The sequence below is a fragment of the Capsella rubella genome, unplaced genomic scaffold (assembly GCF_000375325.1).
Source record: "Capsella rubella cultivar Monte Gargano unplaced genomic scaffold, Caprub1_0 scaffold_1, whole genome shotgun sequence".
Classification (NCBI taxonomy): Eukaryota; Viridiplantae; Streptophyta; class Magnoliopsida; order Brassicales; family Brassicaceae; genus Capsella; species Capsella rubella.
Window position 1 is genome coordinate 19,395,700 of NW_006238923.1, and position 20,871 is coordinate 19,416,570.

The 20,871-nt window shown below is 39.8% G+C and overlaps 9 protein-coding genes across 11 annotated transcripts in view; 7 read left to right on the forward strand and 2 right to left on the reverse strand.

Moving 5' to 3' along the window:
• Positions 1-119: 119 nt before the first annotated feature.
• LOC111828590 lies at positions 120-1,843 on the reverse strand. The gene is made up of 3 exons (XM_023776894.1): positions 1,736-1,843; positions 1,090-1,157; positions 120-1,008 (listed from the first exon to the last, which is right to left on the reverse strand). The coding sequence occupies exons 1-3, from the start codon at positions 1,833-1,835 to the stop codon at positions 388-390; spliced, it is 789 nt and encodes a 262-aa protein (XP_023632662.1). The 5' UTR covers positions 1,836-1,843; the 3' UTR covers positions 120-387.
• Positions 1,844-1,988: 145 nt separating this feature from the next.
• Positions 1,989-5,029, forward strand: LOC17896660 (poly(A)-specific ribonuclease PARN). The gene is made up of 7 exons (XM_006304614.2): positions 1,989-2,462; positions 2,545-2,675; positions 2,918-3,237; positions 3,338-3,451; positions 3,544-3,670; positions 3,759-4,029; positions 4,104-5,029. The coding sequence occupies exons 1-7, from the start codon at positions 2,095-2,097 to the stop codon at positions 4,840-4,842; spliced, it is 2,070 nt and encodes a 689-aa protein (XP_006304676.1). The 5' UTR covers positions 1,989-2,094; the 3' UTR covers positions 4,843-5,029.
• A 292-nt stretch (positions 5,030-5,321) lies between these two features.
• LOC17900045 (cysteine synthase 2) lies at positions 5,322-7,773 on the reverse strand. Its single transcript, XM_006303709.2, has 6 exons — positions 7,446-7,773; positions 7,264-7,338; positions 6,901-7,044; positions 6,421-6,810; positions 6,081-6,316; positions 5,322-5,975 (listed from the first exon to the last, which is right to left on the reverse strand). Exons 1-6 carry the CDS (start codon positions 7,650-7,652, stop codon positions 5,753-5,755), a joined length of 1,275 nt encoding a protein of 424 aa, XP_006303771.1. The 5' UTR covers positions 7,653-7,773; the 3' UTR covers positions 5,322-5,752.
• A 40-nt stretch (positions 7,774-7,813) lies between these two features.
• LOC17900326 (pentatricopeptide repeat-containing protein At1g55890, mitochondrial) lies at positions 7,814-9,314 on the forward strand. The gene has a single exon (XM_006307646.2). The coding sequence runs from the start codon at positions 7,873-7,875 to the stop codon at positions 9,076-9,078; it is 1,206 nt and encodes a 401-aa protein (XP_006307708.1). The 5' UTR covers positions 7,814-7,872; the 3' UTR covers positions 9,079-9,314.
• Positions 9,315-9,619: 305 nt separating this feature from the next.
• LOC17898399 (mitochondrial import inner membrane translocase subunit TIM50) lies at positions 9,620-12,325 on the forward strand. The gene is made up of 10 exons (XM_006307634.2): positions 9,620-9,994; positions 10,278-10,375; positions 10,618-10,654; positions 10,745-10,806; positions 10,904-11,017; positions 11,183-11,287; positions 11,372-11,470; positions 11,564-11,720; positions 11,823-11,925; positions 12,024-12,325. The coding sequence occupies exons 1-10, from the start codon at positions 9,688-9,690 to the stop codon at positions 12,067-12,069; spliced, it is 1,128 nt and encodes a 375-aa protein (XP_006307696.2). The 5' UTR covers positions 9,620-9,687; the 3' UTR covers positions 12,070-12,325.
• Positions 12,326-12,701: 376 nt separating this feature from the next.
• On the forward strand, positions 12,702-13,994 carry LOC111828575 (zinc transporter 11). The gene is made up of 2 exons (XM_023776851.1): positions 12,702-13,325; positions 13,416-13,994. Exons 1-2 carry the CDS (start codon positions 12,851-12,853, stop codon positions 13,928-13,930), a joined length of 990 nt encoding a protein of 329 aa, XP_023632619.1. The 5' UTR covers positions 12,702-12,850; the 3' UTR covers positions 13,931-13,994.
• A 175-nt stretch (positions 13,995-14,169) lies between these two features.
• LOC17897723 (DNA-dependent metalloprotease WSS1) lies at positions 14,170-17,318 on the forward strand. 3 transcript variants are annotated; one of them, XM_023776850.1, is made up of 6 exons: positions 14,170-14,474; positions 14,681-14,876; positions 15,192-15,516; positions 15,625-15,836; positions 15,939-16,594; positions 16,996-17,318. In XM_023776850.1, the coding sequence occupies exons 1-5, from the start codon at positions 14,317-14,319 to the stop codon at positions 16,128-16,130; spliced, it is 1,083 nt and encodes a 360-aa protein (XP_023632618.1). In that variant the 5' UTR covers positions 14,170-14,316; the 3' UTR covers positions 16,131-16,594; positions 16,996-17,318. The 3 variants fall into 3 exon arrangements, with proteins under 3 accessions (XP_023632618.1, XP_023632617.1, XP_023632616.1); XM_023776849.1 differs by having other exon boundaries at positions 15,192-15,836; positions 16,993-17,318; XM_023776848.1 differs by having other exon boundaries at positions 15,192-15,836.
• Positions 17,319-18,790: 1,472 nt separating this feature from the next.
• Positions 18,791-20,155, forward strand: LOC17900933 (serine acetyltransferase 1, chloroplastic). Its single transcript, XM_006306420.2, has one exon. It carries the CDS (start codon positions 19,016-19,018, stop codon positions 19,940-19,942), a length of 927 nt encoding a protein of 308 aa, XP_006306482.1. The 5' UTR covers positions 18,791-19,015; the 3' UTR covers positions 19,943-20,155.
• Positions 20,156-20,281: 126 nt separating this feature from the next.
• The window catches only part of LOC111832462 (putative F-box protein At1g53360), a 936-nt gene continuing 346 nt past the window's right edge, over positions 20,282-20,871 (forward strand). Inside the window, exon 1 of the mRNA XM_023788801.1 lies at positions 20,282-20,864. Within this exon, the coding sequence (XP_023644569.1) occupies positions 20,282-20,864 (583 nt within the window). The remainder of the gene's footprint in view (positions 20,865-20,871) is intronic.

The following is a 20,871-nucleotide window of genomic DNA, read 5'->3' on the forward strand; positions in this document are numbered from 1 at the left end:
TAATTTAATATTTTGCTTTGGAAATAATTTATGATATTGATATAGTCATCATATAATACTGTATCTATCTTATTTATATAAAGCATCTTTTTAATTCTTAAACGAGTTTGATTAGAAAGTAAATAAAGAGAATCCTTGCAAAAAAAGAGTAGAAGCAAAAGCTAAAGACAATTCTGTGATTCTTTTCTTCACATCTAATGCCCTTTTTTTTTTTTCTTCCCTCATGGTTTCTAATAATACGAAACACAGAATCATCAAACTTACTAATATTTATTTACAAAATATTTGCCAAAAAAGAATCATCATCACTTGCACAATCTATCTACTACACAAAGCTACTTTTTGTGCAGTTAGGCATTAAGTAAGGGAGAGCTTAATCAAAAAGACTCAATCCTCACAGTCTGGTACTTCAAACACCAGAAATTTTGTAGCAGAACTGACTGTCTTACCATCTAGAGTCTTGCTTCTGAATATAGATGATGACAATGAAGACCACATATGGCTCTTCCCGTGCATTCTGATGTTGTTTGCAGCCACCGTTACTTTCTTTCCCATCATTTCGCTCATATCCACAGAGTCTCCAGGTTTCCCCTCTGGCGTTTTTGCTACGAAGCTGTTGAAACATTCAGAGTTTTTTATCTCAACAGATCTTGCTATTGGTGATGAAGATCTTATGGTTTCAAGTTCAGATGTGGAAGGACCCAGAGACTCTCTCTTGTCATGGCAAGTTTGTCCAGGTGCAAGATTTTTTTTATTTGGTTTCGCCCGATACTTCTTTATCTTCTTGTTTTCACCTTGGATCAACGCAGTGACTCCTTCAATGCTGTTAGATATGGAGATGCCCTGTCTAATTTGGGCCTTGTCAATGCTGTTAGAAATGCCTGGCTCATGTGATCCGTTTACAACCTTAGCTTCTGCATGGATAAACCAGGGCTTTTGGTTATCTCGGAAGATGTACTTCATAGGCACAGACTCAACAAGGTAATAAAACCGAGACTTTCGTTTAACCTGTACCATAAAAGAAGCAAAAGTTAGAATGACTCTACAAGCAATAAATTGAAAATGGAATTGCCAGCTTAGTTTCATTACCATCAGACCATGAACTCGTATCTCCCCTAAACTCGATAAGCAACTTGCATGTGTCTTCTCGAGTTTTCCTGCAAAAGAAGACACTTTTCATTGATACATGCTCTGATATTCTTAAATAAAAAATGGTAAGAAGATAGGTATTGAAATAGGTGCAACACAAACAAAAAGATGATCAACCTTCAATTTGAAGGCACAAGACAAAACAGGGAAAACAGAACAATACATGAACAATCTCATCTCATGTATAACAAAGAGACGCATTCAAAAGAACTGAGAAAGGCACTGTGCAGGTCCTCAAGTATGCGAGAGACAGAACATCAAAAGAAAGACAAACACCCATGATGCAGACTACAATGTGAAAGGAACACTTGTTATATTGCTCATCATAGGAATCATAACCTTGAAAATTATCTGTGTAACATACATCCAGCAAAATTTCATCCCAAAATGTGCATGCATTATCAGTTTCCTCATAGGTTACAGAAACAATTAATAGAAGAATCCTACCAGTAAACCTATAAGAGAAGTTTCGAAATTAGGAATCCCCAGAGGAGAAAGACCAAAACTTTATAGAAACAGTAGCTACCGGAAAACAAAACCGAAAGAGAAAAAGAGGGTTTTTAATTAGAGGTGGTGTCGAGCTTACTCTTGAAATCTTCAGCCGTGATATCGAGAGGAACCGTCATGACGATTCCAGTTCCCAAGTTAGTCTCAGTAAAGACAGCCACTTCTTCTGTAAAAGCCATTGTGTGTAACAGCGGTGGCGAATTTTGGTTTGGTTCCGTTTTGTTCATTGGAAAAAAAAAAAAACAAAACACGCCGTTTCAAGCCATGTAAAGACAAATGTTTGCAGTTTTATTGATGTAGAAACGGCAGATTGTGTAAGTGTATATTTCAAAAGACTTAAATTCCCTAAAACGGAGCGTTTCGTTATCGGAATCTTCTCTTCCACCGGTGAGCAAAAAACCTAAAAATGGTCGTTTGATTCTCTCTCTCTGTTCAAACATGCGCCGGCTCAAGCAATGGCCTTTGAGGCCTCTCGCCTACAGCTTCTGCTCTTCGGCGGCGGAGGCAGTTAGTAGTTCAACGGCTGCGGCGGCGACGGCGGCTTTTCCGTTGAAGCATGTGACGAGGTCGAACTTCGAGACGACGCTGAATGATCTGCGTGCACTCGTGAAGGCAGCGGATTTCGTGGCGATTGACCTTGAGATGACTGGCGTGACGAGCGCTCCGTGGCGAGACTCCTTAGAGTTCGACCGCTACGACGTCAGATACCTCAAAGTCAAAGACTCCGCCGAGAAATTCGCCGTCGTTCAGTTCGGCGTCTGTCCCTTTCGTTGGGATTCTCGAACTCACTCATTCGTTTCCCACCCGTTAGTGTCCTCTCCCTCTCTCGTTCTCTTTCTCCAGCTTCAGTTGTGTTACTTCTCTTAAATACTGGTCTCATTTTGGCAGGCACAATTTCTTTGTATTTCCGCGGCAAGAGCTCACATTTGATCCACCAGCTCATGAATTTCTCTGCCAGACGACATCCATGGACTTTCTTGCCAAGTATCAATTTGATTTCAACACTTGCATACATGAAGGTGCCTCCTTTCTCCTTTTCATTTGATCCTGATGTCTGCATTTGCTTTTACATACCATATTTTGATGTCTCCGTGATGAAAATTGTTTAGCTAGCAAGCCTGTGTCCTTTCTCCTTATCATCTGATCTGTATATTTCATACCATATTTGGATGTCCTGAAGACAAAACATAATTTAGCAAAATCAAGTCTGTTTTGAAAGTGTAGAAGTCCCCCAGGAATTCACATATTTGAATAATACCAGGAATATCTTATTTGTCCAGACGACAAGAGGAAGAGGCAAGTCAGCGTTTGGAAAGGTTACACGGCGAGGAGAGGAATGATTCATCAGGTGAAACAGAGGATTTAAAGTTGGTGCGGTTGGCCGATGTTCTATTCGCTGAAAGGATGAAGAACATGCTGAATGATTGGCGGTCTGGCTTGTTACATGGCGGGAATGTATCTTCTGAGTCTCCGAAGATCTCAAATGGATCGACTCAGAGTACTGAAACTGTGTTTCACCATATGCGTCCAGCTCTTAGCCTCAAGGGTTTCACTTCTCATCAGCTCAGAGTTATTAACTCGGTAAATGCTCTTTCTCTAAGATTGATCTCTGTTTTTTCATCTTTTCGTCAGGCTGATTTTTTAAAAAAAAAATCTGTTGGCTCTGGATTTGGCTTTGCAGGTCTTAGGAAAGCATTTTGGAGATCTTGTCTACATTCATTCAAATGATAAAAATTCATGTTCACAAAATTTTGTCGTGTACACTGAATCACAATCTGACAAGGAAAATCTCATGGTAAGGTAGCATTGACATTGCTGGAAAGATATGTTTTTTGTATTTAAAACCCTTCTTTAATTTAGATTTCATTATTGTGTGTCTTTTCACAGAAGGAAGCAAAGGAAGAACGCAAGAGAGTGGGGGAAAGAAAAATACAATCTGCAATCGGGTTCCGTCAAGTGATTGATCTACTTGCTTCAGAGCAGAAGTTGATCGTTGGTCACAATTGTTTCCTCGGTATGCAAGCAAGTTACTTCTCATACATCTATGAAGATTTTGTAACTTAATGATGCCTCGCTCTAACCATTCTGTTCTTCTGACACAGATATTGCACATGTATACAGCAAATTTGTTGGTCCTCTTCCTTCAACAGCTGAGAAATTTGTCGCCTCCATTAACAGTCACTTTCCTTACATTGTTGACACCAAAATACTCTTAAATGTGAATCCAATGCTGCATCAGCGGATGAAGAAGTCCAGTACATCACTATCCTCTGCATTTTCTTCGTTATGTCCGCAAATAGAGTTTTCTTCAAGATCCTCGGACTCGTTTCTTCAGCAGCGTGTCAAGATTGATGTTGAAGTAGACAACATTAGGTTTGTTCCTTTCATTATTCTTGGCATGAAAACTTGACTGTGTTCTGATATAAACTGTTGTCTCTCTAATTCAGGTGTTCTAACTGGAATGCCGGAGGAAAACATGAAGCCGGTTATGATGCTTTCATGACAGGTTGCATCTTTGCGCAGGCATGCAATCATCTAGGGTTTGACTTCAAACAGCATTCGCAATCAGATAACTTGGCCCGGAATGAAAAACTTGAGAAGTACATCAACCGCCTTTATCTCAGCTGGACAAGAGGCGATATCATTGACCTTCGAACAGGCCATAGTAATGCAGATAACTGGCGAGTCTCAAAGTTTAAATACGAGAACATTGTCCTCATCTGGAACTTCCCACGAAAACTGAAGGCTAGAGAGATCAAAGAATGCATCTGCAAAACCTTTGGCTCGGCTTCTGTCATCTCTGTCTACCACATTGATGACTCTGCGGTTTTTGTCTTCTTCAAGAATTCAGAACTTGTCTGGGACTTCCTAACGCTTAAGCGGCAGCTGGAGTCAAGCGATGGTCCAGTTTCGGTTCTTCACCCATTATCCAAGATCCTCGAAGGAGGAAACACTGGAGCTGCAGACTACAAAGCATATAAAGAGATTTGCAGCTCACACATCTCAAAGGTCCTATTCTCTGACCAAGCTGAAACAGTTGGTGTGAAATCAAGAACAAGACCCAACCCACAAGATGAGACTGATAGAAGAGAAGAGAGCACAGACGCTGTGACTCACAAAGCATCGGACTTGATTGATGCTTTTTTGGCCGATAGAGTTGAAGTCGAAACTGCTACGCCTACTTAACTAAGCCATCTAACCTTTTCTTTGTCAATGTGAAACGCAATACTTTAATACAAGATGATTTGAGTTTGCGTGACCAAAACTTTGAGAAAAAAAAACATGTGAAATAAAATGCGAATTATCAGTGGTAAATCTTAAACAATTGATCCAATGGAGATGTCAATCTCAATCAAGTTATCTTCTGCTTCAATTTCCTCCCATATCTCCATGATCATCATCTCCTCATAATACTCTTCTTTACTCATTAAACGTTTTTTCACACTCTCCAACTTCTTTTCCCTTTCTTTCCCCACAAGAGATATTTCTATCAAACCATCTTCCTCTTCATGTAGATTGGTTCTGGTTTCCTGACCTTCAGGCCCCTCTTGATCATGAAGGTATGATTTTGTTTTCGTGTTGAACAAGTCACTTGCGTGGAAAATGTCAGAGAGAAACAAGATTGGGATAGTTATGAGAATGCAAAGATTCTTAAAGAAAGAAAGTGACGAGATCAATAGTGTCTTGTTGACTCCATTTCTTGCCATTGTTGGGGACATCAGACCTTACATAAACCGACTTATATGTGGAAGGATTTGGATATCTATGTTTATAAGAACTCTTGAGTTTCTAGTAGAATGCATTGAACACAGACAATATCTAATGGATACAAAGACAAAATCTGATAACATGTTCCCCATAATCTTGTAATGATGGAGCCCATTAGGTGAGGACTTGTGGTCAATTGAGGAGACAGGTGTTTAATGCAGTTATGGGAGTTTCAGAGGTCAGACACATGTATTGTTGCTTTGACTTTCTCCCGTCGATTCCAGACATAGCTATTGTCTAATAATCTTGAGTCCTACAAAGAATATCTCACCATCCTCTGAACAAACCCGCTTGATGAATATGAAGCTACTGTAACAGATAGATAGTTTCACTTTATGCCGAGGAACTCTAGCCTGATAGCGGTTGGACTCAACCCATATCGATCCAAGTACTTAGGGTCGTGAAACTTGCTTAGATGTCTCATTCCGCTATCACAAAGAATGGTGACAATTGTGTGACCAGGACCAAGGGTTTGAGCCACCCTCACTGCCCCAACACAGTTCATAGCTGAGGAACTTCCAACAAACAGCCCATCATTCTTCAGAAGAAACCTAAGAACATAAATTAAGAAAGATATCAAGATCCCAACTTCTACAAAATCTTTATCAGTACTATATAAAACAGGTATGTAGAAACATATACATAATGAGCACTACCTTGACATCTCAACCGCTTCTTTATCAGTACCACGAAAACCACCATCAAGTTTTGCCATCAGGAAGTTTTTAGTAAGCCTGTTAATCCCTATCCCTTCTGTTATTGTATCAAATGGGTTTTTTAGTCGACGCCCTTCAGCTTCCTCTCTTGTGTACATCACTCCTCGTGTTACTTTATTGTACAGACCAGATCCAGGAGGATCGATCAGGAAGCATTTAACTCTTTCGTTCTTTTCCTGTTTATAAGCAGAAGAAATTTATGAACTTTTTTTCTGTTAATAAGATAAATGAATTATCCTATCATAGAGCTGTGATTAGTATAAGAACTCATGAACCATACCTGCAGAAACCTTGAAACGCCAGCTAAAGTACCGCCAGTACCCGCAGCAGCAACAAAGGCGTCAATGTTGCCATGAGTCTGGTGCCAGATTTCAGGGCCAGTACCTTCATAATGAGCCCTATAATTTGCCAAGTTTTCAAATTGATCTGCAAAGAAGCCACCTGTAACTGAATCTGAGAATAAGGAAGGCTCTTTCTCTTCCTCAACTATGCAACCATTAGTTTTCTCCTGGTGTTTGCCATTTGATTCGCTTCTTAGTCTTCTCTTTGATGCTGATTCATTCGCTTCCTTGGCCCGTCGCCTCGCAATGTTGACAAAGTGATCTTTGTGAGTTATTGACACTGGCCTCACCCTCTCAACAGTAGCTCCAAGGGCTTCAATTATTTGAGACTAAATAAGTCCAGCACAATAAAAATTTGAGTGTATATATATAATGCATACAAGAAAATGTGTATTATTAAAGTGTTTGAAAGAAAAAACCTTTTCAATAGCAGCATCATCAGGTATAACAACATGACATTTACACCCGTATGCCGGAGCAACCGTAGCAAGACTAATGGCAGTACTCCCCGCACTACCCTCTGTTACAACTCCTCCCGGGAACAGCTTACCAGATTCCAAAGCCTAAACAAAGAAACAAGAAAAAATCAGGGTTTTCAGACTTTTGGATTTCATTTATACCATAGTAACTGGAAGTTAAATTGCAAAAGACTAATATGAATAAGCCAAGCTGATGATTCAATCACTGACATTGTTATGAAGTCCAAGACGCAATAAAACGCAAAGCTGTCTTTCTAACTAATTAGCGGAAAGAATACGGAAAAGTTTGAGCTAATAGTATACCTCTTGAATGATCTTCACAACAACTCTATCTTTGACGCTACCTCCGGGATTCAAAAACTCGCATTTCCCAAGAATCTGAACACCAGAAGACACAGGTAGTTTTTAAAAAATTGCAACTTTCACTCATAATTTACTCTATAGTAAGACCAAATCGATACTAGATAAGAAAAATCGAGAAAAACCTCACATCCAGTAGCCTCGGAGAGACTATTGATACGAATCAGAGGAGTGTTGCCAATGGCATCGACGAGCCCGTTCCTCATACTCAGATTCTCCTTCCTCTTCTTCTTCTCGGAGAGGCGGGAGAAAAAGCTCCAATAACAGTAAGATGAGAGCATAAAAATCGCCGCTGCAGCAACAACAGCGCCAGATACCTTAACAGGCGCCATTGAAGTTTCCCTCCTCCTCCGTGATCAAACCGGTGAAGTAATGTAATTAGGTCGTCGGCAAAGCAACTCTCTTTCAGTTAGTTTTTATTTTAACCCCCAGTATTTCCGTAAATTTAAAAAATACGGCACTAATGTTTTTAAATTATCAAATCCATCCTTCTTTGTTAGTTCTTAAACCCGTCACCTGAAACCCTTTTGCTGTTTGCACACACTCGAAACGATGTCGTCTCTATCTCGTTTTCTCCGTGGCACCTTTAACATCTCTACGATCCGCCGTTTTTCCTCCGCCGCCACCGTAGCCTCTGAAACCACCGCAACATCGGCAGTCTCGGCTGCAATCTCGCCACCTCAAAAGTCACTTGCCAGTATCGTAAATGGCGAACGAAACCCCAAACAAATCGTGGAGAAGTTCAAGAAGGCATGTGAGTCGGAGCGGTTCCGGAATAACATAGCCGTGTACGATAGAACCGTGCGTCGTCTCGTCGCAGCAAAGAGATTACACTTTGTCGAAGAGATTTTGGAGGAGCAGAAGAAGTACCGCGACATGTCAAAAGAGGGATTCGCGGCGAGGATCATTTCTCTCTACGGGAAAGCGGGTCTGTTTGAAAACGCACAGAAGGTGTTCGACGAAATGCCTGACAGAAACTGCAAAAGGTCAGTGTTGTCCTTCAATGCCTTGCTTAGTGCATATCGGCTTTCCAAGAAATTCGATGTGGTTGAAGAACTTTTCAATGAGTTACCAGGGAAGTTATCAATCAAACCAGATATTGTATCTTACAACACATTGATCAAGGCACTGTGTGAGAAGGATTCTTTACCCGAAGCTGTTGCATTGCTTGATGAGATTGAGAACAAGGGTTTGAAACCTGATATAGTTACATTCAACACAGTTTTACTCTCGTCGTATTTGAAGGGACAGTTTGAGCTAGGAGAAGAGATATGGGCCAAAATGGTGGAGAAGAATGTAACGATAGACATCAGGACTTACAATGCCCGGTTGCTTGGATTAGCCTACGAGGTGAGGTCAAAAGAGCTACTTAGTCTCTTTGAAGAACTGCAGGCTAGTGGGATCAAACCTGATGTCTACAGCTTCAATGCTATGATTAGAGGGTCTATCAATGAAGGAAAAATGGATGAAGCTGAATCGTGGTACAAAGAAATTATGAAGCACGGGTATCGTCCTGATAAAGCTACATTTGCTCTATTGCTTCCTGCTATGTGCAAAGCTGGCGACTTTGAGTCTGCGATTGAGCTCTGCAAGGAGACATTCAGTAAGCGCTATCTTGTCGGTCAAGCGACTTTGCAGAAGGTAGTTGATGAATTGGTGAAAGGATCCAAGAGAGAAGAAGCTGAGGAGATTGCGGAGATTGCAAAGACCAATGATTTCTTAAAGTTCAATCTAAATTTGCCGTCCCAGGAAGAGTAAGTGGTTCATTTGTTACTCTAGTAGTATCTCGTTGCATTGTGTGAGCGCCCCTTAGGCTATATGTATTTGTGGATGGTACCCGGTTTGTGGCTTTTCTACTTGTTTGAACTTTCCTCTCTCTTGTTTCTTTTTCTGTAGCTCGGTAATTTAAGTTTGACAAAGAAAACGGCATGTAGTTGAGGTTTAGGCAGAAGAAATGCTACGAATTTTAATAAATTTAAGTTATTTTGGAAAAATTGGTTACACAATTTTGGTTTTTGGATAACAGTTTTACATTTTCCTTAATTTAAGTGATCTAAAATAGTAATATACTTCATTTAATTAGTTATTTAAATTTCGGAAATATATACATATCATAATTACAAAACTTAAATAAAAATCTTGGTAAACAAGCAAAATAGAAAAATCAGTATGGGTGGCGTCACAAAAAAATATCGGAGTTGAAATAAACCGACTTCCAAACAGTCGATAAGAGTCTTTAAACGAGGCCATAAAACCTGTTTCCAAACACTCTTATTGTTTAGTTTCCTTTTCTCCGATCACAATTCAAAACCCTACTTCAACCCTTGCTGCGATTCACAGAGCTTGGAGAAAACGCCGAAATCGGAAATGGCGTCTATTGCTCTTCGATCTCGTCTTTTGCCAAATTTAGCGAAGCTTAGATCTCGTCATCTGAGATTATTCTCTGCGGAAGCTGCTTCTTCTTCGAATTCTTCCGCCAGGGTTCAAGGAATCTCCTCTGGCCAGTCCATGTTTTCTGATTTTCCACCGCCGAATCAGCCGCCGCCTCCTCCTCAAGCGGAAGCTGCAGCCGCGGCTGCGACGGGAAAGGAACGCAAAGGTCTTAAGTATCTTGGTTACGCATTCCTCTGGGCACTCACTGGTGCTACCGCTGCGACTGGTTACGCAAGTTTTGGTAAGTATCTGTACTAGCATTCCCTTCAATCCATGAATATCTTTTATCTCCCTTAGACTACTGTTTTCGATCGGCTTTGCAAAGTTGCTCTTTCTGTGAAATGCGAGTAAATTGTGTTGTGGATTAATCCTGGCATTGCGTTCCTATTTGTTATGTGTCTACTTTGAATTCAGTGCTCTTCACTTGGTCTAACTGTGATTTTCTTAGTTATGTTGGTTGAAGCGTGAAACACTTGACGTTGGCTCTTTTAGTTCTGATTATACTTCTTTGTTTCGTTATGCAGCTTATACAATAGATGAAGTGAACGAAAAGACTAAGGCATTCCGAGAATCAGCTACGCAGACCCCCGTTATTAATTCTACTGGCATTGATGTGATTGATGTGAGTAGCTTGATAACAACATTGAGTAGCTGTCAAATTAATGTTGACTATAACCATTGATTCTGTATTGACTAGTTGACTTTCATCCTTATTTTTGAGAAGCCAATCTAATTTCTTTAGTCATTGGCGTTGAATCTGTATCTCAATTACTACCTAACCTTGTGCTGTCATGTTTCGTTGTTTTAAGGGATATGTTTGTAAGCTCCTCCGAATTAATACTTTGTGAACTCATCTGTTTGCAGAAATATCAAACTATGTTGTACTCTACTGTGATGACAGGTATAGCTCTCTTGCCTATGTCATCATTACTAATGATAGTATGTCTTTAATTAGACATAGCATGAGTTGGTATGCTTGAATTCTGATCAGGTTCTGCTAAAGCCATTGATAAGTATTTGGAGCTCAGGGAAATTGTGGAGGAACAAGTGAAAGTATGTCTTCTAACTGAAACACAAATATTGCTTCTCTTGCATCTTTTTTTTCTCTTCAAATTTCTGTAATTCTTATTTTCTGACTGGTTTGTTGTAGGGCTTCACGGAACCCCTCTCAGAAAAGCTTCTTCCAGATTTGCACCCCGCAGAACAGAATGCCTTTACTCTAGTTCTTGATTTGAACGAGACACTGCTTTACACAGACTGGAAGGTAGCAATTTCATTGTTATACTGATCATCAAATACTTGCATCATAAATGTGAATATGTTACTCAGAGTATCTATGTGAATATGTGACTCAGTGATTTACTGATTTGTTTCTTAAGCAACGCAGCATTTAACCTTTTCTGCCTTTTTCCTTTACAAAAATGTTTAGCGAGAAAGAGGGTGGAGGACATTCAAAAGACCAGGTGTGGATGCATTCTTGGAGCATCTTGCAAAATTCTATGAGATTGTTGTGTATTCTGATCAGATGGATTTGGTAAAAGTCCCCGTTACTCTGTTTTGATTTTTGCTTGTAATGTCAGTGTAATGCGGCAACTAACACTTGTTTCTTTGCTTCTAGTACGTAAATCCAGTCTGTGAGAAGTTAGACCCGAATAATTACATACGATATAAGCTGGCAAGAGGCTGTACTAAATATGAGAATGGAAAGCACTATAGGGTACATAAGCAGCTAGCTTATCTCTGTCAAATAATATTTTCATACTTGCCACAGTAGCTGTTTCTCAACTGGATACTAAAATTTCTACTGCAGGATCTGTCAAAGCTGAACAGAGATCCGAGAAAGATTCTGTATGTTAGCGCAAATGCCTTTGAAACAACTCTTCAGCCAGAGAATGGTGTGCCAATCAAGCCTTACAAACTCGAATCTGATGACACGGCCCTGCTTGACCTGATACCCTTTCTTGAATGTAGGCATTTTCAACTGTGGAACAACATAAGTTCTATTCCAGTATTGTGAACTACCTTTTATCAGGGTTGTCTGGTTGATTCCTCCTGTTTGGGTTATGCAGATGTAGCACGTAACGGTCCGGCTGACATCAGACCAGTTCTAGCGTCTTACGAGAGAAAAGATGTTGCCAAAGAGTTCCTTGACAGGTCCATAGAGTATCAAAAGTGAGTCGAGCAGAACTGTTTCTTCACCCAAGCGTATTGTATCAATGCATAATATGTTGCTAGTGTCCCATTGTTAAGACTGTTATATCTCTATGCAGGCGAATGCAAGAACAACGGGGACAAGGCCGGTTCTGGAGGCGTTAAAGGATCTAATATTTTATGTATAGCGAGAGACAATTATATCATCATTGATGCTGCACACTATAAAATAGGAACAAGAGCTACTGTTCATCGCTATGGGGTTTAGGTAAAATCCAAACTAAAATGGTGCCTTTCTCACCAAAGAGTTGTTATGTTTTCGCCAAATTTTCCTCGCCTTCATCTCTGCTTTCCATATGGAACTTTTCTATGAACGAAAAAGAAATTATCATATCGAAGGTTCATTTTTCGTTGTCTAACATATACAGTTTTTTTTCCTGTGATTTATTTTTGCTCTGTTTAACAAATGAATTATGATTATGAATTTTGAGAAAATTATTGGTTGAAACGTCTGTTTTGTATGTATTTGTTTAAAAAAGAGTAATTTACCTTTTATAGTACGCTAGGATCTGTCTGTTCCAATGCGTGTCTTAAGGTGCAATAATATTAGTTGAGGTCTACAATTAGGTCAATCAACCTCTCCTTTAGAAAATTATTTTTATCATTCAGCTATACACTTATCTTGTTAAAAAACTGAACCAAATTATTGAAATCTTTTTCTTGGAAAGATGGTCCAAGCCTGACAGCCAATTACAAAGTTCCTTCACCTGTAATCCTATTTCAATGTGTAGTAATCAACCAACCAAAAACAATAAATTTTATAGTAGTACAAAAACACCATGACTTTTTAGTACGACTCTTATAAACACCACTTATATAAATTACACGACATATCTCTTAACTTGGAGTAATCACAGACACATAAACCCACTAGATAGGTTTTCACATGTCTCGTCCTCTTTTCTTCTTCTTCTTCCTCTTTCTTGTCTTGGTCGTCCCTTGTCTCTCCCATGGAACCGGAGCAGACCACGACGACGATGAGTCCCCACCCGTTAAGAGTAGCTCTGACCTCAAATCAAAATCCTTAATCTCTGTCAAAATCGGGTGCCTTGTCATCATCTTTGTCCTCACGTTCATAAGCGGAGTATCTCCTTATTTCTTGAAATGGAGTCAAGGGTTCTTGGTTCTTGGTACACAATTCGCCGGAGGCGTGTTTCTTGCAACCGCCTTGATGCATTTCCTTTCCGATGCTGACGGGACGTTTCGTGATTTGTTGACGGCGGAAGGAGAGTCGGAGCCGTCTCCGGCTTACCCATTTGCTTATATGTTGGCTTGTGCTGGTTTTATGCTGACCATGCTTGCTGATTCTGTCATCGCTCATATCTACTCAAAGAAGGCCCAAAGAGATTTGGAGCTTCAAGGTACCAAAAGGTTCAAACTTGTGAATCTCAATCGAGAATTAGAAACGGTTGGTTAGTTATGAAAGTTTGGTGCTTTATATATTGTTTCAGGAGAAGACAAATCGAATCAGACGTCAGCAACGACTGAAACATCGGTTGGAGATAGCATTCTGTTGATCGTAGCTCTCTGTTTCCACTCTGTTTTCGAAGGCATAGCAATTGGGATCTCAGAGACTAAATCAGATGCTTGGAGAGCTCTATGGACAATAACACTCCACAAGATATTTGCAGCTATTGCCATGGGAATTGCTCTTCTCCGTATGATCCCTGACCGTCCTTTGTTCTCATCAATCACTTATTCTTTCGCATTCGCCATCTCGAGCCCAATAGGTGTAGCGATCGGGATAGTCATCAATGCAACGACACAAGGGTCGGTCGCAGATTGGATATTCGCAGTGTCTATGAGCTTGGCGTGTGGGGTGTTTGTGTACGTGTCTGTCAACCATTTGTTGGCAAAAGGGTATACACCAAACAAGAAGGTTCATGTAGATGACCCTCGTTATAAGTTTTTGGCTGTGTTCTTAGGTGTTGTTGTCATAGCCATTGTTATGATATGGGACACTTGAGAAAAGAACGAAAAAACAACCAATTGTATCAAAAGATTTGATTACACACAATATGTTTGGTTCTGCTGGTCTGCATTAAGATAAGAAGCCAAACAATTAGACGTGTTTTTCTCTCTTGGACAATTGGTGATTTTGGTGTTGTTCCTTGTGTTTGTTTATGAAACAGTAATTGTTTAAATAATGATGGGCCTGTAATTATTTATTTGGGCTTGTAGTGGCCCATTTGTGATGACAAGAATAATCGTGTCAATGACGTCTCACAATTCAAAACTTCAAAACTTTTAGAGTCGCCTTCTCCGTCTCCAATTCCTGGCATAGAAGATCGGAATTGTCTGGGTTTGAATTAAATCATCAAGGCGGACATTTGCGAAATCGTGAAGGGTTAAATGAATTTGGGAGATTTGAACAAGGTCTGGGAAATTAAGGCATTGAAGAAGAAGCCTAGAGGAGATGAAGCAAGGAAGATTCTGGAGAAGATAGCTAATCAGGTTCAGCCGATTATGAATAGACGGAAATGGCGTGTCAAGCTTCTCTCTGAATTCTGGTAATTTAAGGTTTATTTATTGTCACTTCCGTCTTTTCTTATCATTTGATCTCACATTGATGCTTTTTCTTATCATATATCTTTCTCTGCCATCTCTTGCTTTTTATTATGTTCCAATTTTATTCGAAAAGGGTGTTAAATGATGATTGAAAGTAATGATTTTTAGGGTTCATTCATGATGGTAGCTCTTTCTTTTGAAAATGCAGCCCAACAAATCCAAGGCTATTGGGGGTGAATGTAAATAGAGGCGTGCAAGTGAAACTGAGGCTTCGGAGGGTAAACCATGATGAGGACTTCTTACCATACCATGAAATTCTCGACACCATGCTCCACGAGCTTTGCCACAACGCCCATGGTCCCCATAACGCAAGTTTTTATAAGCTTTGGGATGAACTGCGAAAGGTATTGTCTTTCATCTTTCTTTACCACTTGCATCATGGGAGGTGAATGTATAGGAAGTTAAAAGTACATTCTGAACTTAATAATATGTGATTGTATTAGTTTAACTAATATAGTTTAGAGTTCCTCTTACTTGAACTCTCTTACCATCATGGCGAATTTGAAGTGAATCAGTAGCTTCAAATGTTTATTATCCTGGGTATGGTGTTCCTATTCAAGAAAGATTATTTGAAATTTTGGCCATTTTGTTTTGTCGCATTACCAGAATTTCATTTGTTTGTGCAAACATTTTTTTTTAACTGATTCCATAACATCTAGGAATGCGAGGAGTTGATTTCAAAGGGTATAACAGGGACAGGGCAAGGATTTGATATTCCTGGGAAGCGTTTGGGTGGAATTTCTCGTCAGCCTCCCCTCACATCTCTCCGAGCAACTGCAGCTACAGCAGCAGAAAAAAGAGTGCGTGCGAATACTCTTTTACCCTCAGGACCTCATCGTCTTGGTGGTGATAGCAGCATTATGTCAGATCTTAGTCCAATTCAGGCTGCTGCAATGGCTGCAGAAAGGCGTTTATTTGATGATATTTGGTGTGGTTCCCAATCCACAGAGGGTTTTGAAGACGAAGACAATGATAGTGAAACTTGTAAGGAACCCCTTTCTGTAAGAGTAGATTGCACAAGCTTAAATGAAAAATCAGCAAAAAGATGTAGTAGCTGGTCTAATGTCAGCTCTGGCCCTCAGTGTGGATCAGATGTCATTGATTTGACAGAGGAATCTCCTGAAACAAGATGTCCTAAAAGAAGTTGCATCTCAGGCGATCAAGGTCCTTCTTGCTCAAAATATGCACCAAACTCTGGTTTCATGAAGTCGCCAGTAACTTTTTCGTCGACCAGCCACGATGCATACCACAACAGAGAAGAATCTTCTATGTGGGAGTGTGCAGAGTGCACCTTATTGAACCCGGTAAGTCTTCCTCAGAGAGTGTATGTTTTTCGAGCTTAAACTTGAAACTTCTTGTTTATCTCTCTTCCGTTTTTCATTATTTGTCTTGTGTTCTCCTACTAGTCATTGGCTCCAATATGTGAGCTATGCACTGCCTCAAAGCCAAAGGAAAAGGAGATGAATCACAAAGTCTGGTCTTGTAAATTCTGCACTCTTGAAAACGAGGTGAAGTTAGAGAAATGTGAGGCTTGCGGTCAGTGGAGATACTCTTATGGAGCACCATTGTCGACGGGTGCTCCCAATGTTGGCACTTGAGGGTGTAACAAGTCCTATACAAGACTAAAAGTCGAACTCATAGCGTTTTTGGTAGCCAACGAACAAAATTCTCCAAGTTCTATAAACTGAGTCCCAACTTGGGTTTGTGGCTGCGTTATGTTATGCAGAGTAGGCTTTTTAACTTTATTAGGTGGAAGGTATTTTTGATTTTTCAATAACTCAAACTAAATTAGATAAGTAAGCGCAATGGTGACAAAAAAATGGGAAAGGTTTCTCCTTTGAGTAACATTTTGGAGGAAGCTGAATGAAAATGAAATTGATGGTGATTTTGTAATCCTGACGTTTTCAGCTTCAGAGGGTCTCTTTGTTCTCGTTACTTTCATCTTTTATCTATTGCAGTTTCAGTTTCGATTCCCTTAAACTACCGCTTTCCTCACCAAGTACTGAAACCTTAGACCTATTGCCTAAAGTTTATTGAGAAACTTTTCTCTGAGGCTTCTGAGGTATGCTTTTCTTCTTAACCATTCTCAGAACCTGTATTGTTTGATTTCTAAAATGCTATACTTTTTTTTTAAGCCTGCTTTGCAGAATCATTAGCTTACCTAGAATTGTGTTTTATCCTTTCTATCTTTGTGCTACGCTAAGCTTTCTGAACTTCCCAGTTCGACTTATATTTGAATTGTTTAAATATCCTGTGCGTTTATGTCCATGCTCGTGAATAGATTGCCTAGTTTTCACTAGGCCTTGTTAGTATTGTAAAACTTGAAAAACGGCTCTTTTTGTTTGGCTATTGTGAGGCTTTTCTTAACTTTCTGGTTTATTAACTTGCTGGAGCATTAGAGTTTCTCGGAAGTAGATAGTATCTTCAGTTCCCTTAAACGTGATGTTGTGTTTTTGTTAGCAGATGGAACCAAAGCAAAAGCTTAAGGATCATAATGCATGGGTACCTGTTATAAAGGATTCATGCAAGCAGATAGTTTATGCCGCTCGAAATGCCAATTCAAAGACAATGGGATCTTGTACCATGCCAACCACGAAGCTCATATACATGCATGCTAAGTTTCATTCTGAAACCAGGAGACACCAACGCATGATATACATTCTCTACCTGACAATTCAAACTATCGACTTGATACAACTTGATCTTCCTGCTGGTTTTGGATGAAAATAAATTCATAGGTAACAGTGGTAAAACTCCCATTTCATTGTTGTTGTGGATTCCATTAAGCCCTAGCTCCCTCTTGTCCTACTAATGTTCCATAGGTCTTGTTTTTAGTTAATAGTTAAATTGAAATATGTTGGGCCAAATTGATAGTTGTCACAAACGTTGAAAATGTAATGCTCCCACGCCCATTCCAAATACTGTTTTGTTTGTTTTTTTTTTTTTTTTGCTAAACATGTAAATATCATTAGATGAAATATAGGTTTTACAAAAAGCAAAACCTTATCAAGAGCAGCCCTGGCAAAAAAATAAAACAAGGCCACAATTTAAAAACAACAGGATAAAGTTATCTAATCCAAAAAAGCATTAAACCATGCCAATGCTTCTTGAGTCTCCGAGAAGAGATGATGTTGCGCAGTTCGCGGTCTACCAGCTTGAAGATGCGTGGCAGAGCAATCCTTGTGGAGTTGTGAAGGACGTTGTTCCTTTACTGTTTTGTTTGTTGTTGTTATATAGGGTTTATTCTAGAGATATTCGACATTTTCTTTTTCTTTCTTTCTTTTTTGATTGTAAATAGTGCTCTCGTTGAGAACCAAATCAAATTCTCCAAGGGGAATAGTGTGTTAAGTATTTTTGTGTGTGTTTTCAAGATTTTGAAGAGCCAAATCTTACTTGACTGGTTGAAATTGAGAAGAAAATCTAATAATGGGACAATGAAAAGGATAGATTGGGTCCTCAAACAATAGATACCACTACTACTAATATTTCACTACTGCCATTTTAAAAATAATTAGATGTATTTTGTTTTTTTTTGTTTTGTTTTTGATTTGTTGTTGTCTTTCTGATGTCAAACACCCATAAAATTCCAACCAGATAAAGATAATTTTATATGCAGTAAGAAGAATGAAAGATAAATTTATTTTATCTCGTCCATGATATAAGAAAAAGTGGATTACCCAACCAAATAATTTGTCACATACGATCCACTAAACAAACTTTAGAGACAAATGACAATGTCACGTAATTAATATATTGAATAGAAAGAGAGAGAGAGAGAGAGAGAGAGAGAGAGAGAGAGAGAGAGAGAGAGAGAGAGAGAGAGAGAGAGAGAGAGAGTTATCTTGGACCATAATAATATTCTTCTTGTTGTCAAAGTCAAACAATCTTTTTCATCTTTATGCCAATGGAGTGTGTGTAGTATTAATTTCCCTTTTATTGGTTATGAGATTGTTAATTAGAAGATTGCAAGTTAAACCAACTTAATAAAAGTATAAACTATGATTAGATTCAGACAACCTTGGATGCAGGTAGGAAAGTCAAAGGGGGAACGGCTTCACGCAACTTCAGACAAACATAACATAGACGTCCGTCATTACAAACGTCACCTTTTTTTTTTTCATGAGTGATGGACTGATGGGCCTTATATAGAGTTAGTTTTATGTGTGTAAGCTAGCTAACCAGAGTAGTAAAGTAATCATGGAAAAGTAAAAACAAAACCGTTAACATCCTATAATGTCTTTTCATAATGCTATTAACATCGAATAGTTATTAATCTCATCTCTCTAACTAGATTACATATTAAAGAATTACAAAAAAAAAACAGTTTAGAGAGTGCTAATTTTGTAATTAAGATGTTTTGGGTCAGAGTCAAAGGTCACGACCATATCTCTCTCTCTCTCTCTCTGGCTATATATATAAACAAAGCTCTGTTTATCTTCTCCACTCAACCATTCTTTCTTCCCAACCCACAAAAGGCAAAACCATGGCGACGTGCATCGACACATGCCGAACCGGAAATAACCAAGAAGACGATTGCCGGTTCTATTGCATCAAGAATTTCCTCCGACCCGGTTACTCTCTAAACCGGAAGATCCACACCCAAACCGAAGATGACGTCTGGAGCAAGATGCTTGAAGAAGCCAAATCCGATGTGGAGCAAGAACCCATTTTGTCAGACTACTACTACGCTTCCATCACATCTCATCCATCATTAGATTCTGCTTTAGCTCACGTCCTCTCCGTAAAGCTCTGTAGTTCGAACCTCCCGAGCAACACTCTCTTCGAACTCTTCATCAGCGTTTTAGAGGAAAGCCCTGAGATCATCGAATCGACGAAGCAAGATCTGATTGCAGTTAGAGAAAGAGACCCGGCTTGCATCAGCTACGTTCACTGCTTCTTGGGTTTCAAAGGCTTCCTCGCTTGTCAAGCTCATCGCATAGCTCACGCGCTCTGGAAACAGAGGAGAAAAATCGTTGCTTTATTGGTCCAGAACAGAGTATCCGAAGCTTTCGCCGTCGATGTTCACCCCGGAGCCGAGATCGGAAAAGGGATTCTGTTAGACCACGCGACGGGCGTTGTGATCGGAGAGACGGCGGTGGTTGGTGACAACGTTTCGATTCTACACGGCGTGACGTTGGGCGGAACAGGGAAACAGAGCGGTGATCGGCACCCGAAGATCGGCGACGGAGTACTGATCGGAGCTGGGACTTGTATATTGGGGAATATTACGATCGGAGAGGGGGCTAAGATAGGATCAGGGTCGGTGGTGGTTAAGGACGTGCCGCCGCGTACGACGGCCGTTGGGAACCCGGCGAGACTGATTGGTGGGAAAGAGAATCCGAGAAAACTTGATAAGGTACCTGGTTTGACCATGGACCAGACATCGCATGTGTCTGATTATGTCATCTAACCAAAGTGTGTTGTTGTAATAGCTTCTGCTGTTTCTTCTTCTTATTAGAAAGGTCAGTCGTGTGTAATGTAATTGATGAAGAACCAAATCACACTTCCGTCTTGGTATGTTTTATGCAATTTGATTTCGTCTCCCGGTTTAATGTCTTGTTAACCGGTTGAGCAATTTAGGGTTTTCAACTAATCAATCAAGAACATTCATATTTATTCTTCACCGTAAGTGTAACCTTCATCACACGAACACAGAGAGGATCGGAGGAGGTGATCTTTCTCGTTCTTCGAATCCTATGATAGACTGAGATTTCTTGATTAATTGGGAATTACTGAAACATCTTCTGCCATGGAAAGTCATCTGCCAGTTGACCTTGTTATTGATATCTTGTCTAGAGTCTCTGCAAAGTCTATAGATAGGTTTCGTTGCGTATCCAAATTATGGGAATCCATACTTGGCCATCCTCATTTTAAGGAGCTTTTCCTGACTCAGTCGTTAGCTCGTCCACGGCTCTTGTTCACCTTCAAAGCTAACGAAGAGTTATTTGTTTTCTCTTCGCCTCAACCTCAAAATCCACGTGAAAACTCTACTCTTGTAGCCACCCCTTATAAGTGTTTTCCAAAATATTTCCCAACTGATAGATGTACCTCACACCGTAGACTGGTCTTTCTCCAGAGAGGGAAAACAGGGCGGGTGGTTTTTAACCCGGTTACGGGGGAGTCCATAACCTTACCCAAAGTGAAAGCGACAGGTATTAAAATAAGCTATCTTGGCTTTGATCCCATCAGCAAACAGTTCAAAGTGTTGTGTATGACTCGGTCACGTTATGGAACACCCGATACTCATCGGATTTTGACATTAATGGAGACAGGAAAAGGACGTCATCTATGGAGGACGATCCAAGACTCAAGAAATTGCTATGTTTTCACGGGTGATCT

Excerpts from the sequence above, each read along its gene's own strand:
- LOC111828590 (XM_023776894.1), bottom strand. The coding sequence starts at position 1,835 with ATGGCTTTTACAGAAGAAGTGGCTGTCTTTACTGAGACTAACTTGGGA. Across the intron at positions 1,158-1,735 it reads CACGGCTGAAGATTTCAAGA|GAAAACTCGAGAAGACACAT; the intron begins GTAAGCTCGACA and ends CTTCTTTTGCAG. Across the intron at positions 1,009-1,089 it reads TACGAGTTCATGGTCTGATG|GTTAAACGAAAGTCTCGGTT; the intron begins GTAATGAAACTA and ends TTTATGGTACAG.
- LOC17896660 (XM_006304614.2), top strand. The coding sequence starts at position 2,095 with ATGCGCCGGCTCAAGCAATGGCCTTTGAGGCCTCTCGCCTACAGCTTC. Across the intron at positions 3,452-3,543 it reads CTGACAAGGAAAATCTCATG|AAGGAAGCAAAGGAAGAACG; the intron begins GTAAGGTAGCAT and ends GTCTTTTCACAG. Across the intron at positions 4,030-4,103 it reads GTTGAAGTAGACAACATTAG|GTGTTCTAACTGGAATGCCG; the intron begins GTTTGTTCCTTT and ends TCTCTAATTCAG.
- LOC17900045 (XM_006303709.2), bottom strand. The coding sequence starts at position 7,652 with ATGGCGCCTGTTAAGGTATCTGGCGCTGTTGTTGCTGCAGCGGCGATT. Across the intron at positions 6,811-6,900 it reads ATGATGCTGCTATTGAAAAG|TCTCAAATAATTGAAGCCCT; the intron begins GTTTTTTCTTTC and ends GGACTTATTTAG. Across the intron at positions 6,317-6,420 it reads GCGTTTCAAGGTTTCTGCAG|GAAAAGAACGAAAGAGTTAA; the intron begins GTATGGTTCATG and ends GCTTATAAACAG.
- LOC17900326 (XM_006307646.2), top strand. The coding sequence starts at position 7,873 with ATGTCGTCTCTATCTCGTTTTCTCCGTGGCACCTTTAACATCTCTACG.
- LOC17898399 (XM_006307634.2), top strand. The coding sequence starts at position 9,688 with ATGGCGTCTATTGCTCTTCGATCTCGTCTTTTGCCAAATTTAGCGAAG. Across the intron at positions 10,655-10,744 it reads GTACTCTACTGTGATGACAG|GTTCTGCTAAAGCCATTGAT; the intron begins GTATAGCTCTCT and ends AATTCTGATCAG. Across the intron at positions 11,926-12,023 it reads AGGTCCATAGAGTATCAAAA|GCGAATGCAAGAACAACGGG; the intron begins GTGAGTCGAGCA and ends ATCTCTATGCAG.
- LOC111828575 (XM_023776851.1), top strand. The coding sequence starts at position 12,851 with ATGTCTCGTCCTCTTTTCTTCTTCTTCTTCCTCTTTCTTGTCTTGGTC. Across the intron at positions 13,326-13,415 it reads AAGAGATTTGGAGCTTCAAG|GAGAAGACAAATCGAATCAG; the intron begins GTACCAAAAGGT and ends ATATTGTTTCAG.
- LOC17897723 (XM_023776849.1), top strand. The coding sequence starts at position 14,317 with ATGAATTTGGGAGATTTGAACAAGGTCTGGGAAATTAAGGCATTGAAG. Across the intron at positions 14,475-14,680 it reads AAGCTTCTCTCTGAATTCTG|CCCAACAAATCCAAGGCTAT; the intron begins GTAATTTAAGGT and ends TTGAAAATGCAG. Across the intron at positions 14,877-15,191 it reads TTTGGGATGAACTGCGAAAG|GAATGCGAGGAGTTGATTTC; the intron begins GTATTGTCTTTC and ends CATAACATCTAG.
- LOC17900933 (XM_006306420.2), top strand. The coding sequence starts at position 19,016 with ATGGCGACGTGCATCGACACATGCCGAACCGGAAATAACCAAGAAGAC.